Source organism: Colobus angolensis, unplaced genomic scaffold (genome assembly GCF_000951035.1).
Source record: "Colobus angolensis palliatus isolate OR3802 unplaced genomic scaffold, Cang.pa_1.0 Scaffold233, whole genome shotgun sequence".
In the NCBI taxonomy this organism is placed as follows: domain Eukaryota; kingdom Metazoa; phylum Chordata; class Mammalia; order Primates; family Cercopithecidae; genus Colobus; species Colobus angolensis.
Window position 1 is genome coordinate 184,920 of NW_012115522.1, and position 17,226 is coordinate 202,145.

Below are 17,226 nucleotides of genomic sequence, written 5' to 3' on the forward strand. Positions count from 1 at the left end.
ATAATGCCTACAACTAACACACAAATAAACAAAAAATTAAATAGGAGCCATGTACGTAAACTATGGCAAGATATAGTGGTAAAGTACCAAAAGAATCAGCTAAAAAGGTTGGGAGTTGGAAATAGAAGTGGGAAAGACATGAGGCCTTGAAGCTTTTCACTGTAAGCACAGTAGACCTATTTGTATGCCATTTCATAAAGATTACATGCTAAGATGAACCAGGAATACGAAAGGAAGAAAAAAGAAGGAAAGAAGAAAAGAAAGGAGAGAGGAAAGGAGGAAATGCTGAATAAGTAAAAGAAACTATGACAAAGGTTAGAAAAAAGTAAATATAGAAATGAATATCATACTAAGTAAAAGCTCTGGCTATATGAGACTTGGCAATTTTGCTATATTTAAGGGTCAATAAGCAACACAATAATAATTCTAATTTTAATTATATATTATTATTTTTAGGTGAGATCCACCTATTTTACAGACATGATTTTCAAACTATCCTTATAAACTCTCAGGTGTAAAGGTATTTTATCAAATAATTTATTCACAACATCATTCCTAAAAAGAAAGGACTCAAGGCATCTTGAAAGGGGAAATTAAATACAAAAAGATACAAAACTAATAAAAGTGAGGAGTAAAAGTAAAAATGAATGGTTAAGACTAAAAACGCCTATCTGCATGCAAATGTGGTTGGATCTGGTTATAAAAATAAGAAAGAAAAGTATACTTTTTTCTAAAATTAGAAAATCTAAGATTCTAAGCATCACTCAGTCTAAGACATTAAGAGCTACGGAGGTCACCTCCACTTTTAGACCCACACTAAGGTATATATCGACTGTAAAAACACACCAAAGTGAACATCTAGAATTCTCTACATTATGCACTCAGTAGGTATTCAATTCTCGGTAGCAAGTAATCAATTGCAGGAACACCTGACCTTTCTAGATAGATGATGAAATGTATTTTCATCATCTTTACAAAGTGTTTGAGAACTTTCAATGCAAATATGAAGCTTTTGAATTCTTTATAATGGCCAAGTAGGAGTACATTAGGCCAGCTGTCAGATAAAACAGAGTATCTGATATCCACGTAGGGAGAAAAAAACAGTATCAATTTTTAAATTTTCATAATGTGGATAAAAATTTGTGGAATCCTGCCACAGAAAGGGAGAATACCATGACACATACACGCATATACTCTTCCAGAAAACGATCATTGTGAAGTTTCCTAAGCCATATTTCAAAGCATTAATGTTTTAATGAAGCTGTGTATTGGCAGGAAAATCAGGCGCATCCAACAAAGTCTCCTGTCACAATGTAACATGAATAAAGATTGTACTCTTTCATGTTCTGGGAGATGTTTTACTTTAAATGAATAATTACTAACATATTAAGATAGAAGAAACCATTGGTCAGTTAATGGCTTGAAGACTGATTAAGATTCAGTAGTAGCAGTAGCAGTTAATAAATGTTATTTGACAATATTCAAGACACTGAAGTAACAGAACAAAAATATAAACACTGAAGAATTTGGATAAAATTTCTATTCTAAACAGCTGTGAATGGTATTCCTATCTTTGGAAAGAAGGGAGAGACTCGATGCTTTCAGGCGGGTATGCATTACAGTATGACTATGTGTAGAGAACTTTAGAGACAGTGAATATGAACCATACTTAAGCTTTTCAACAACATTAGCTGAGGGTGGATAACAACTAGGTATCAGAAAGAGAGATGGATAGAGAGGAAATGGATGACCAGTGGGACAGAAAATGTGAGAGCTGACTTTAAATTCTTAACTTCAGGGGAAGGCTCTTACCCGGACTTAGAGTGACAGAGTGAGGATTTCATGTTGACAGTGTCAAGTTGTTGACTTAAACCTACTCATGTGCCTTAAACTTAAATCCTCCCAAATAAATCCTCCATGACACCCACTGAGCCACTTCAATCAGGACAGGAACTATAGAATTTCACAATAACTGCACTGATACCCTTTCCCTTCTTCAGTGTCTCTTCTTCAAATCAATCCAACTTATTGCTGCCAGTCTAATGTTTCTATAATCCCATTATCTTGTTTAAAAACACAGAGTAATACATCATGATAATCTTCAAATGATTCTTCGGCACTCCAAGGATTATAAGACCCCAATAGGCAGTGTCTTCAAGGTCTGGAGACTCTTGGACCTCCTTTTCCCTCAAATTAACTTCAGCCAGAGTTATTCTACCTTAATCTGCTTTACCTATTACATAAAATTGTACTTAAACTAAAAATTCTAAAGCTAAAGTAGTCAGGGAAAACTAACAGGTATATGATACTAAGCCCAGACTGCTTCTTTGCAAGTTTTAAAGCCATCTATAACCTGGCCAACCAACCCATTCAACTGTTCTCTCAAGTCTCTAACTGTTCCATCCTGCCTCTTTGTCCATACTTTGTGCCATTCCTACCCCACATTCTCTTTCCCTCCAACCATTACAAACCAGTCACAATTTCCTGAACCCAGTATGTGTTCTCATATCAAAGTGTCTTTGCACCTGTTAGTCCTTCTTCCTGGAATTCTATAACCAATTCCTTTCCCCTCATCACCTACAGGTCTGGCATACTTGATAAACTTCTATTTACATGTTTGGACTCTAACTGATTTTTCCTGGATGGACCACCCCCATTACACAACTACCCTGACAGAGCTATTCCTCCCTCCTCTGTGCACCTAAGCACTAGGTACAGATTGCTATTTACACCAATCTGCAAGTTTGTTCTCCCACACTTATCAGAGGGACTGCTTTATGTTTAACACAAAGAAAATATTCAATAAAGATCTGTTTAATAAACATTTGAGAAATATCTACTTCCACTATGAACAACGGAGAGCAATGATGATTGATCCTCATACCTGAATTTCATCTCTCACAAACCTATGATGAACGTCTTTCCTTCTGCTAAAACTCATGCCCGCATGGTATGTTTCACAGGATAGATTCAGTTTCCTAAGTTCAGCTGTAACTTGTTCTGTCATTTTTCTAGAAGGACAGTAGATGATTGTTGGACCTTCAAATTCCCAGTGGGAACTAAAGAAAAAGAAGAACAAAAGAGCAAACATATATATTGTATATATGCTTCAGACCGGTTTGGGTTTTACCTTATTTAATTTTTCTACTTTCTAAAGAAAAGACTAAAGGAAGAAAGTCTGTCAAAAATAATGATATATTTAAGTGCATGAAAATTTAAAACACTATAGAGAATCAAATGTCCAAATGAATGGTGTGAAGTCCCCAAAACTCAGTTTTGACAGTTTCAGTTCAAATTAAAGCTAAAACCAGAAGCAAATTTATTTGTTTTAGCTGAAACCTTGATAAAAACTTATAAACGACAGATACAAATACTTTGGGGAATGCAAGGCACCAGATTAACAATTAGTCTGGTGAGGGTTTACAAAGGAGTATGCATAAAACTTGTTACACTGTTCTTATTCTCTCTTATGATAATAAAGTTGAGTTTCTAAATGTTTACTAAAGCAAGAGCTTTCTTATAATACTGAAAGATTGCTTTTACAGTTCAAAGAAGTATTTACTAGTAATCTTGAGACTGAATGTTATAGAAAACATCTATTAGAATGTATTTTGTAGAAACTTGTGCTTCTTTATTAAAAGTGTAAACAATTTCCATAGAAGTATAAACAACTTAAAAGTTCAATTTCCATGGAACATTTTACTTAATGCCTAAAAATATTCATTTACATAACTGCATTCATTTATGCTGACAATATAAAAAAGACTATAGTATTTTAGATTTAGGAAAAGTTATTCAATTTCAATTGCATATAACTTTTGATCCAATTTCAATTTTAGGATTCTAATTTACAAAAATATTTGCTTATTGGCCAAAAGATAAATGTAAACAAATATTTACTGCAACACTATAATAGTAAAAAGTAATCTAAATGTTCATCATTATCTATATTCATACGATGAAATAATAAGCAAACATTTAAAAATTAAACATTAAAAAAATTGTAAAACCTTTAAGGACTATGGCAAAAGCCACTGAAAACTTAAGGAGAGGAAAAAAGGCAGTAATTTCACTACAAGAGTCATACTGAATAAACTGCTCAAATCTATTTTTGACAGCAACCAAATGGGCTTCAATATCAAAAATTCACAGTAAACTACTTAATGGAGTGAAAAAATACAAGTTTTTTTTTTTTAGTGTATAAAAATCTTATTTTAAGGCCAGGCACAGTGGCTCACACCTGTAATCCCAGCACTTTGGGATGCCAAGGCGGGTGAATCACCTGAGCTCAGAAGTTCGAGAACAGCCTGGCCAACATGGTGAAACCCTGTCTCTACTAAAAATACAAAAATTAGCAGGGCATGGTGTCATGTGCCTGTAATCCCAGCTACCCAGGAGGTTGAGGCAGGAGAATTGCTGGAACCCAGGAGGCGGAGGCTGCAGTGAGCCAAGATCCCGCCACTGCATTCCAGCCTGGGCAACAGAGCAAGACTCCACGTCAAAAAAAAAAATCTTGTTTTACAAACATGTTTTCAAAGAAGAAAAAACTACTCACCAAAACCTATATATTGTAATATCCTATATATTAAGGCTTTAATTTAAGAAAAGGCAACAAATTGAAATATAGGAAAGAGAGCAAAGATACTTTAAATGAAAAAAAAATTGCAGAAATAACAGATATAGTATGCAACTATTTCTGTATCAACTTAACAACAACAAAAAAACTACAACTGTATATATGCACAGCAGTAGAGTCAGAGAAAGAAAGTCTACATAATTAAATGCCAAAATACCAACAGTGATCACAACTGAGGAATGGAATTGGAAAATTGGAGTCCTTTTCAATTTATATGCAACAGTGTTGTTCAAACTGATATTGACTATATACCACTCTTTCTTAAAAAAGGTGGAAAATATGTAAAAATTTGAACTTATGTAACAGATAAATCAAAAGAGTAAAAATTCCTGTTACAAAAGGAGTCATTACTTTGCCAAGTGATTTGGCTAAAGACTGTTATTTCCTTTTAATTTTCTGAGGGGAGAAAATTCTAATCTAATCTAACCACTAAATTATATGAGAGATTCATCTATCTCACTTAAATGTATTATGAATATATTATAATTAAGATTTTAACAAAATAGGGTTAGTTTAAGAAACACCTTAGCTCAATGGATTAAAACAACATGAATACTGATAAACAAATTACAGGAATTTGGCAGAGTTAAAGTAAGGGAAGAAGATGGAAATAACGGACAATGTTCTGAAGCCTTAATTACCCTCTATCTCACTGCTCATTAAAAGGAAAGTTTCTGTTCACCTAAGATCTGTAGAAAGTGTTCTGACTCTCAATGGTTTCCGGCTGTCCTAAGTCTTCTTGGAGGATTAAAAATGGGTATAAAAATCTTTCTTGATCTGCTTCAAAAAAAAATTTCATACTAAATATCAAGATCTTCGATAGTGTTGAATGTTACACTGAGTCTGCTTTTTATTTCCTAGTAAAGAGTTCCAGAAAAGTATTCCAGACTGAAGGATGTGTTTGCAGACAATAATTTGTATGCAGACAATAATTTGTAAACTGTGCATAGAAAGCAACAAGGAGCACCAGGGAGAGGGGATATCTTTGGAGAAATTATAATAGTCTGGACTAAAGAGTAACAAAGACCTCAATTAGCAAAGTCAACATGAAAAACAGTGAGAAAGAAACATTTGCATAGGATATTATAAGAGGACCACGATGCCAGAAAAACAGGAGAACAATATTACATACAAAAAAGGTAAACTGCTTTAAAAAGGAGAGTGTTATTATAAGGGAAAGTGCCATAGAGACTGAACAAGATCGAAGATTAGGAGGAGATAATGATCCGACTATGGAGACTAACCTAGGACAAACAGCCTTCTTCAAAAGAACTTTTCCTCTTTAGGATGAAAGGGAAGTGAAACATAACGAGTACTCACTTCAGAGAGCACTAGAAGAGCCAGAACACTCAGAATATATTCAATCCATTCTTGTTTTATTTTGAATACAGGACAAGAAAGCCAGGAGCAAATCCTACATTTAAATTATTCCTTAAGGTCCTCAAGAATAACTCCAGGATTTTCTTGGCCTAGCATCAATCTTCCCTTTACAGGAAAACACCCATGACGTTCTTTAAACTCTATTTGTCTATGCTTGTTTTGTGTTTGTATTGGTAGAAGAAGTTTTTTGTTTTGTTTTGTTTTGTTTTGTTTTGTTTGAGAGGGGGTCTTGCTCTGTCACCCAGCCTGGAGTACAATGATGTGATCTCAGCTCACAGCAGCCCCAACATCCTGGGCTCAAATGATCCTCCCACCTCAGCCTCCCAAATAGCTGGGACTACAGGCATGCACCACCATGCCCAGCTAATTTTTGTATTTTTTGTAGAGACAGGGATTCACCATGTTGCCCAGGCTGGTCTCGAACTCCTGGTCTCAAGTGATCCTCCCACGTCTGCCTCCCAAACTGCTGGGATTATGGGTATGACACACCATGACTGGACAAGAAGCATTTATTTTAATGTTTAAAATTATAAACTGGCCAGGTGCAGTAGCTAACAACTGTAATTCCAGCACTTTGGGAGGCCAACACAGGTGGATCACTTGAGGTCAGGAGTTCGAGATCAGCCTGGCCACCACGGTGAAACCCCGTCTCCACTAAAAAATACAAAAATTAGCCTGGCATAGTGGCGCACACCTGCAGTTTCAGCTACTCGGGAGACTGAGGCAGGAGGATAGCTTGAACCCAGGAGGTGGAGGTTGTAGCGAGCCGGGATCGTGCCACTGCATTCAACCTGACTGACAGAGAAAGACACTGTCTCAAATAGTAAATAAAGGCTCATAAAAAGTAAAATGAAGGCTTTTGAAAATTTCTTAACATACATATTTAAAATGCCTTTAAACAAAATAAACAGAAAAAAAGTACTAATGTCAGTTTCCTCATCAGTAAAATGAAAATAATAGGTAACTCACTGATGAGCAGTTACAGGGATTAAATTAGATCATTTATAGAAAGCGCCTACAATAGTCCTTAGAACACAATACAGGCTCCAATGTGTTTGTAAGATAACCTTTTCTAAGCTCCTTAAGACTGAAGTCATGTAATTAGTAAACTAGGCAGAATACAGATGAAAGAGTCATTTTATGTTTGCTTGTTTACTTGTCAATCATTAAGAGTATATGTCCTAGCCAGGCATGGTGGTGCGAGCCTGTAGTTCCAGCTACTTGGGAGACTGAGGCAGGAGGACTGCTTAAACCCAGGAGTTTTAGGCTGCAGTGGGTTGTGATCACACCACTGCACTCCAGCCCGGACGACAGTGAGACTCTGTTTCTATAAATAAATAAATAAATAAAATTTTTAAAAACAAAAATAAACAGTATTTGCCCTGTTTAAGCAACAGAATGAGGTATTAAGACATTAGAAGAAGTAGTTTCTGCTTTTAAAAATAGACTATTCTCAACCACTGAGTTGATTATATAACATCATGCTTGACTTGACCCAAAACTAGGTGGAATTTGAAATACGTTAAATATGCATTAGAAGAAAATCGTAAAATACATAATTTTTTAAAAAAAAAAAAAAAAAAAGGAAATCATTACCAAAATTCATCAACCATTAAATCCTTACCTTGTTGTTTTGACAAGAAATGGCTGCAGATCCTGAAGGATATTCCCTGTTTTTCGCCTAACTTCTAAATACAGATTTGGTCGATCAAAACCAGTACAGATGATCTGAGGATTTCTCAGATTTAAGCAACGTACAATGTCTTCCCGGATTGAAGAAGTTGCAGTGGCAGTAAGTGCAACAATTGGAACCTGAATGATGTAAAACTGTTATTTTAAAAAGGAAAGAGCCCACTCATTCCCGACATGTGTATTGCTTTCTTACAAAGAGACTGGTAGGACAACAGTCAGAAGTACAATGTCAAAGACGCAACTGCAAAATTTTTTGTAAAGAAAAAAATCTCCCTACTAACTTGTTTCTCAGCCTTCTGGATACAATATTTACTTTTTAAAAATTAGAAATAATTTAAATAAAACATTAAATCCATGAGGTTTCCAAATGCAATTTACCTTGTCTTATTAAATTAAGCCTACCTGTTAGCTATCTACTTCCCCATTTATTATTTTTTAACATTTATTACATTTGAAATGGTGCTGATATAAGCAGGAGGTAAATTATGCCTTATATTTGATTAATGTATAATTACAAATTATAAACTCTCTATTCACTGAAAATCTAACTACATAAAGCAATGGTCTTTTTTTTTTTTTGGCCTCCTATTTCAAATACATAGGTTTATGTCTTCACAAATCTAGAAGCAAAGCTCCAATGACCCAGATAACCTCTCTTCAGTGGTACTAAGATAATCAATAACGTACTATATATAGGAAATATGTATAAATGAAACATGCATTATTAATTGATTGCTAGCAAAGACTTCTTGACTGGATTAGCAGACAGAGCAGGAGACTCAGCAGTTATCAGGAAAAACATGAATATGTCATCTTCCAGAAATTCTAAGGTATAGTAACAACATGCCTCCCCTAAAACTAGATCTCATATTTTTATCCTATTATAGGAAATCACACTTAACTATGGTATTATTTCATTATCAGAAAAAGTGGACTGTCTTACAGCTGTTTCTAAATTATCAGCTGTTCTATCACCAAGAATATAACTTTCTTAAAAATATTCTTTTTGGCTCATGACAGATACAGGAAACAATATTCTCATAAAATAGCTCTTCAGATGCACTCCATCTATTTTACAAACCAACTATCGCAATTATCTTGTATATAAGTGGAAATGTATGTGCAATGTACCAATTTGCAAAGAAGCAATTCTAGAATATGACTCAAAATTAAAACAAGATCAATTTATTAAAAATTATAACTACTTTTTCAATCACTATAACTTTACTGAATTAAAAACTCAATCTCCAAACTCACATAAAAAAAAATCTCCAAACTCACATTAAAAAAAAAACCAATTAAGTTTGAGAGTAGGTTTTTTCAAATTAAAAAAATTAAATCAAAACGAATGTGACAAGGTAATTGGCATCATTTTTGCATTCTTTATCCTTAAATTTTGTGACACTATTTGAAAAGGCAACCCCAAAATTAATTTCATTGGTTTGTGGCTTAAAATCAGATTGTTCTCTGAATTTACAGTGCCTGCCTAGCAACTTAAATATGAACAAGCTAATCTATAAAGAGGGTGGTTTCTCTAATCAACCCCCAACATGGGTGTATCTGTGTTAACACACAGGTTTTAACAAATATAAGACTGAGACTAAGGGAAGTTCAAAAATTAGAGGTTCTTAGAACATGCACATTCTCACTCTCACAGTAAAGCACTTTCACCAGTTTTGGTCAAATAATTTATATAAATGCACTAATAAAATACTTGTTTAATTGCATATTAAAAACAGTGATTTTCAGCATACAGTCCATAAGAAAAGAGGGTTGGGTTTGTTTCTAAGCAATATAATGTATAAGTGGGCAGGTAATATATTTATGAAAATGAGGAAGTAAGCATGAAACATGACATATCTTTAAGAAGTTAACAGAAAAACCAGGCAAAAGAATGGCACCACAGTGGAAAAAATCTGTTTTGGAATCAGATTGTTTGAGTTGAAATCCTGTTTTTGCCACTTACTAGATGTGAGATTTTTGAGCTCTTTATTTAACTCTCTAAGCTTTAGTTTCCTCATCTATAAAGTGGCTACAATAACAGTGCCAATCTCATAAAGTTATGAATATCAAGTGAGATAAAACATGTAAAGTGCTGTAATGCATCAAATATAGTAAGTGCTCAAAAAGTTTCAACTATTACAAATATTGTCAGTAAAATAAAAAAAAGAATTCTATATAAGAACTTCAGAGACATGATCACTACTCCCAGATTTGAAACTGACATTTGCAAGGGCTATTCTTTCAGCAAAAAAAAAAAAGAGAGATAGAGAGGGCTGTATGATGTGTTAGACCCATCTTGCTACCAGAAATTCCCTATTCCAGCAATCTGGTAACGGTGAAAATCACTATACATTTACTCTTTTGCCTCAACATTCTAGAAAGATATAGCTCAGAATGTTGCTTCTAGAATTAGAAAATAAAGTAATAGAATATATTAAAAATTAATGATAAACTTCCACTTCAGCAATGAATAGGACCTTTTCTAAGTATGTGGCATTTTATGACATTTAAAATATATAAACTAGAGTGAAGCTTAAAAACAACACACAGTCAGGCTATGAGAAGGGTGACAATACATCCTCATTTGCTGGGATATTCCCAGTTTATGCCTGCAGTCATGGCATAATTATTAATAGCTTGAACTCTTTAATTTTCAGAAGCAAACTACTTCAGGTAATAAATTACACTGTCACTTAGTTCTTAACTCACAAAATGTATTCTTTAAGTTGACAGGTCTTAATTTCTTTTTAACAGGCATCAAGTTTTGCTAAATCAAACAACCAAATATAAATTAATCTTCCTAAATGTATAGTAACAAATTTATGACTATAAATTTAGGAAGATCTTAGACATATACTTCAATGGTGTAGTGCCCACAGATTGAGAAAAGTGTAAGTATTCCACCTGCTTCTAAATTCAGGTCATGTTGCTAATTCTAACTTTGTACTCCATAACATCACACATACTTCATTCATTCATGCACTCATTCTAAATGGTTACTGAGTACCTACTATGTGCTGATCTTTGTAATAAGTACTGGGGAGAAAGTAACGGAAAAACCCCACATGTCTCATGGACTTCACAGTTCCTCTTACTTGAAATGTAAGTAGCTTTAAGACTGATGCAAAGCTTTCTGCCTGCCTGTTCTTACTCAACACTCACTTTGTCTGATTCCCTCCAAATAGGAATCTTTGTGCCAAACAGCTTAGTGATCTCTGCTGTTTTTGAACTTATTGAAATAATATGGTGTGAAACATTCCAGGTTTATAGTAGTTATCCTAGCATGACTGGAATCAGAAGAAGAAAAAAAGGACCAAGAACAGTGAAAAAAAATGATAGTGCTATAACCACCAGGTGGCATGTCTCACCATTTAGCTAATAAAGAGGGTTCTTGAAAACACCAGGGGAAAAAGGTTTTCTCAGCCATTGCTCGGCCAACACGCTCCCTGCACTAGAGGCCCAACAGAAGGAATGTGCTTTATTAATCCTCCCAAGAAATGAAAATGATCCAATGACATCCATGACCAGACATAATACAAGATTTAATTCAAGCTAAAAAATGTTTAAGAACTGTATAAAATATTTAAAACTCCTTTAACACAATCCTTCTAGAATCAAAGGCCTAGGAAAGGATTACAGAAAGTAATCTTCCTAGTTTCCAAAAGCTTACTTTAAACCATTCTAAATTAATGGAAATCAGTCCTCCACGTGCACTGTGCCTAGCAACTTTCACCACAGAAATCCCTTCTAAACATGTACTACTAACACTGTTCATCTTTTTGTATTATTTGTACCACTTCATAATACCATATTTTGTTTGGTACTATTACTTCTACTGTTATAGGTATGAATCTAGAGTCCTCTACTGAACTATGAGCTACTTGAGGGCAGAAATTACATTTTATGCCTCTTTCAAATCATTTGCTTGTATGGTGTAGCTATTTATGGCCCAACTCTATACTGCCCACTACCTGTTTTGGAAAGTCACTTTACTAATTCTCAGCTTTCTCATCAGAATTCATTCATTCATTCACCCCGTTATATATTGAGCACCTCCTATAAGCCAGGTATTGTTCTAGATTTTATAAACCAAAAGTCAAAAACTCCTCCCTACAAAGAATATTCCAGTGAAGAACTCCTCACAGAAAATTAACAAAATATAACACAATAAGTTAAACAGTGATAGTGCTATTTTTAAAACAGCAAAGGTTCAGGAATAATGTTGAATGATGGGGGAGGGGGAACTAATCTGATATTTCAAATATGGCGGCCCAGGAGGCCTAAGTGCAAAAAATCTGAGAGAAGTAGGGGAGACCATCGCACAGATAATGTGGGGGAAACGTATTCAGGGAAAGGAAGCAGCAGGCACAAAGCCCAGGCCCTGGAGCATGCCTGGAATGTCCAAACAAAAACAAGGAGGGTGGTGTGGCTGAATCTGGTGAATGAGGAGACAAGGAAGAGAAAATGAGGTCAGAGGGAAAATGGAAGGCCAGATCACATGAGGATCGGTAATTTATCGTAGGACTTTTGCCTTTATTTAGAGGGAAATGGCATGCTACTAGGTGGTTCTGAGCAGAAGACATGATCTATCTGACTTCATTTTTAAAGTATCACTCTGGACGCTGTGTTGAAACAGAATGAGGGATGGGAAGAGTGAAAGCAGGAGGCTCTAAGGAGATGATGGCTTTTACCCTGGGGAATGGCAGGGATCAAGAGAGAAATGATTTAATCCTGCATATATTCTGAAGACCTCACAAGATTTCCTTACTGTTTAAATAAACAGTGGAGTGTAAGAAAAAGAGAAAAAATTGAGGAAAATTCCAAAATTTTGGCCAATGGAGTTGCTGTTAAACAAGATGGAGGAGAGTGAGGAAAGAGCAGATCTGCAGTGCTACGCAGAAGTCAGTTGGGAAGCGGTTAAGTTTGAGACACCTTTTGGTCATCTCACCAGAGGCATGTTGAGTAGTTACCTAGATGTGTGCCTGTGTGTACACACATATATATGTACATATATTCTACTAAATGGCTAAAATGAACAAATAGTGACAACACCCAATGCTGGCAAAGAGGCAAAAACAACTGGATCACTCATATACTGCTGGTATCAGTCTATGATGGAGATAAAAATTTGGGAGTTCTCAGCATAGGCTTGGTATTTAAAACTGCAAGCTGGGCGTGGTGGCTCACATCTGTAATCCCAGCACTTTGGAAGGCCAAGGCAGGTGGATCACCTGAGGTCAGGAGTTCAAGACCAGCCTGGCCAATATGGTGAAACACCATCTCTACTAAAAATACAAAAATTAGCTGGGCATGGTGGCGCATGCCTGTAATCCCAGCTACTCGGGAGGCTGAGGCAGGAGAATCACTCGAACCCTAGAGGCAGAGGTTGCAGTGAGCTGAGATCACGCCATTGCACTCCAGCCTGGGCAACAAGAGTGAAACTCTATGTCAAAAATTAAAAAATAAATAAAATAAAATAAAACTGTATGTTAGGTGAAATGACCAAGAAAATGAGTAAAAAGGTAGGTCCAAAGACTAAGGTTTCTGGAAGGCCAACATTAAAAGGGCAGGGAGATGAGAAGAAACAGGAGACTGAGAATAAAGAGACAGTAAGGAAAGAAGAAATCCAGGAGTGTGTGCTGTCCTATGTGACTACTGAAGAATTATTTCAAGAAGTAGTAAGAAGATTTTAATAGCTACCTTGTTGAACCATGATACAAAAATCTGACCCGAGGTCAGTCACATCACTGGAGCTCAATTCACATGGCTTGATTTTCCCTCAACATAAACTTGCTAAATAGTATATTTAATTTCTTTTTGGTTTGTTCTGTTTTAATATCTGCTCCAACCAAACTCTGTGAGATAAGCTAACAAAAGACACTATTTTTGAGATTCCTCTCAATTTGCTATCTATAAGCAAGATTAATGAGCAATGAAATTGAACTAGACAATCTACCAAAAGAATAACAATTTCTAACACAGTTTACTCACAACACTGGGAAATCCTGGGCTCAGAAGGCACCACTGCCTCACTACTACCAAGAAAACTTAAACATAAGTCAACTTTATTTATTCATTCAAAATTAATATAACAGGCTAGAGAACCCAGAAATAGACCTAGACAAATACACCCAAATGACTTTCAACAAAGGGGCAAATGCAATTTAACAAGGGAAGGATAGCCTGTTCAACAAAGGGTCTGCAGTAATTTAACATCTATTGGGAAAACAATGAACCTTGACTTAAACCTCACATCTTATACAAAATTTAACTCAAAATGGATCACAGACCTAAAACATAAAACTGTAACAATTTTAGGAAAGAACCATAGGAGAAAATCTTCAGGATCTAGGGCTAGGTGAAGAGCACAATCCATAAACGAAAAAATGATAAACTGGATTTCACTAAAATGTAAAATATGTACTCTGTGAAAGACATGGTAAAAAGAATGAAAAGACAAGTTACAAAATGAAAGAAATATTTGAAACCATGTATCTGACCAAGGACTCGTTTCTACAATGTATTTTTTAAACTCTTAAAACTCAACAGAAAAAAACAAGCACTCCAATTATATAAGGAATTTCACCGGAGGCAAATTAGCATATGAAAAGACATTCAACATCATTAGCCATGAGAGAAATGCAAATTAAAAGTAAGATACCACTCGACACCTATCAAAACGGCTAAAATAAAAAACAGTTGCAACAACAAACAGTGGCAAGGATAACTAGATCATTCACACACTGCTGACAGGAATGTAAAATGCTATAGCCACTTTGGAAAACAGTTCGGCAATTCCTTAAAAACTAAAAATACACTCCTGGACATTTATCCCAGAGAAATGAAAACTTTTATATTTTCAGGTTGTTTAGCCATTCATATATTGAAGAACCTTTGAGATACACACAAATGTTCATAGCATCTTTATTCATAATAGTCAAAAACTGGAAAACAACCCAGAAGTTCTTCAACAGGTGAACAGTTAAACTGTAGTACAACCATACCATGGAATACTCTGTAATAATAAAAAGGAACAGACTTCCAAAAAACAGTCACGTGGTACTTAATGGCATTTCTGTCAATGACAGATCACATGTAGAACAGTGGTCCCATAAGATTATAATGGAGCTGAAAAATTCCTATCAGCACGTGATGTCATAGCTGCCATAATGTCTTAGCACAAGGCACTGCTCACGTTTGTAGTGATGCTGCTATCAGTAAACCTACTGTACTGCCAGTCATTAAAAAGTATAGCACATACAATTATGTACAGTACATAACTTGATGAATAATAAACAAGTATGTTACTGGTTCACATATCCTTCTACATATTCATTTTCTAAAGTTAATTGTAAAACAGCCTCAGGCAGGTCCTTCAGGAGGTATCTAGGAGAAGGCATTGTTATCACAGATGACAGCTCCATGAGTGTTACTGCCCCTAAAGAACTTCCAGTGGGACAAGATGTGGAGGTGGAAGACAGCAATACTGATGATCCTGACCCTGTGTAGGTATAGGCTGATATGCGTGTTTGTATTTTAGTTTTTAACAAAAAAGTTTAAAAAATAAAAATAAAAATTTAAAATAAAGGCTTATGGAATGCATTAATCAAGGAAGAAAAAGTTTTTGTAGAGCCGTACAATGCGTTTATGTTTTAATCTAAGAGTTATTACAAGAGTCCAAAGTCAAAAAGTGTTTTAGGTTTATGAATCAAAGTTACAGTAAGTTGAGATTAATTTATTATTAAAGGAAGAGAATTTTTAAAGAAAAATTTAAAATAAATTTAGTGTAGACTAAGTGTACAATATGTATAAAGTCTACAGTAGTGTAGAGTAATGTCCTAGGCCTTCACATTCACTCACCACTCACTCACTCACTCAGAGCAACTTCCAGTCCTACAAGCTCCATTTGCAGGAAGCACCCTATACAGGTATACCATCTTTTATCTTTTATACTGTATTTTTACTGTGCCTTTTCTACATTAGATATGTTTAGATACACAAATACTTACCATTGTATTACAGTTGCCTGCAGTATTCATTACAGTAACATGCTGGACAGGTTTACAGCCTAGGAGCAATAGGCTCTACCATACAGCCTAGGTATGCAGTAAGCTTTATCATGCAGGTTTGTGTAAGTGCATGTTCAGATAACCATGAAATGTCCTAAGAACACATTTCTCAGAACATATCTCTGTTGTTAAGCAACACATGACCACAAACAACTTGGATGGATCTCAAGGTAATTATGTTGAGTGAAAAAAACTAATTCCAAAAGGTGACAAATTGCATGATTTCATGTATGTAACGTTCTTGAAATAAAATTTTAGAGAGTGAGACCAGATTTGTGGTTGCCAGTGGCTAGCGCTAGGGGTGGGAAGAAAAGCTCCAGGGAGCTTTGTGGTAAGGGAACATTTGGTATCCTGACTGCAGTGGTAGTTACACAAATGTACATGAGATTAAACTTTATAGAACAATACACACACCATACAAAAGAATACTTACAAAACTGGAGAAATAGGAATAAACTCTAGATACTGTACAAATGTCATATTTCTAGTTTTGATACTGTACTATAGTCATGCAAGATGATACTGTTCAGGAAACTGGGTGAAAGGTACATAGGACCTCTCTCTCTATTTTTTTTTTTTTTTACAACTTCTTGTGAATCTACAATTTTCAAAATAAAAAATAAAACAGTGCTAGTATTGTGGGTTTTTAAACCATTCATGTAAATATGCCAATCATGTAGAATATTCATATAAAAATTTGTTTTGTTTTTTTTGAGACAGATTTTCGCTCTCGTTGCCCAGGCTGGAGTGCAATGGCACGATCTCGGCTCACTACAACCTCCACCTCCCGAGTTGAAGCGGTTCTCCTGCTTCAGCCTCCCGAGTAGCTGGGATTACAGGCACCTGCCACCACGCCCAGATAATTTTTGTATTTTTAGTAGAGACGGGGTTTCACCACGTTGACCAGGCTGGTTTCGAATTCCTGACCCCAGGTGATCTGCCCACCTTGGCCTCCCAAAGTGCTGGGATTATAGGCGTGAGCCCCGGCACCTGGTCAACATTTGCTATTTTTTATAATAGGGAAGAAAGGGAAATTCTAATACTGAAAGCTTTAATAAAATCTCTGTAGAATAGTTCAAACTTCAGGTTTTCAATGTGATACAAAAAGAGGTAACCGGGATTTCACAGCATCCTAGAGTAAAAGGACATATGGATGAAAGATCACTGAGAAGACATTTGGACAAATATGGCCCACAGCCTGTTTTGTTATGGCCCACCAGTGAAAAATGTAACCCTTTACATTTTTAAAGGGTTACTAAAAGAAAAAAGAGAGAGAGAGAGGAATATGTGATACAGACTACATGTGGCCTATAAAGCTTGAAATATTTATTACCTGGTCCTTTCAGAAAAGGTTTGTCAAGCCTTGTTCTATTGTATTCCTCAATAGATTATATATGCCAACTTTAGAATTTTTTAAAAAATAGTTCTCTTTTTACATTATCCATT

General features: G+C 35.4%; 1 protein-coding gene across 1 annotated transcript in view; it reads right to left on the minus strand.

The window, feature by feature from the left end:
• WRN (Werner syndrome, RecQ helicase-like) overlaps positions 1 to 17,226 on the minus strand; it is a 115,739-nt gene that overhangs the window by 54,479 nt on the left and 44,034 nt on the right. The window contains exons 18-19 of the mRNA XM_011944529.1: positions 7,641 to 7,828; positions 2,885 to 3,059 (exon numbers count right to left, since the gene is read on the minus strand). Of these exons, the coding sequence (XP_011799919.1) occupies positions 2,885 to 3,059; positions 7,641 to 7,828 (363 nt within the window). The remainder of the gene's footprint in view (positions 1 to 2,884; positions 3,060 to 7,640; positions 7,829 to 17,226) is intronic.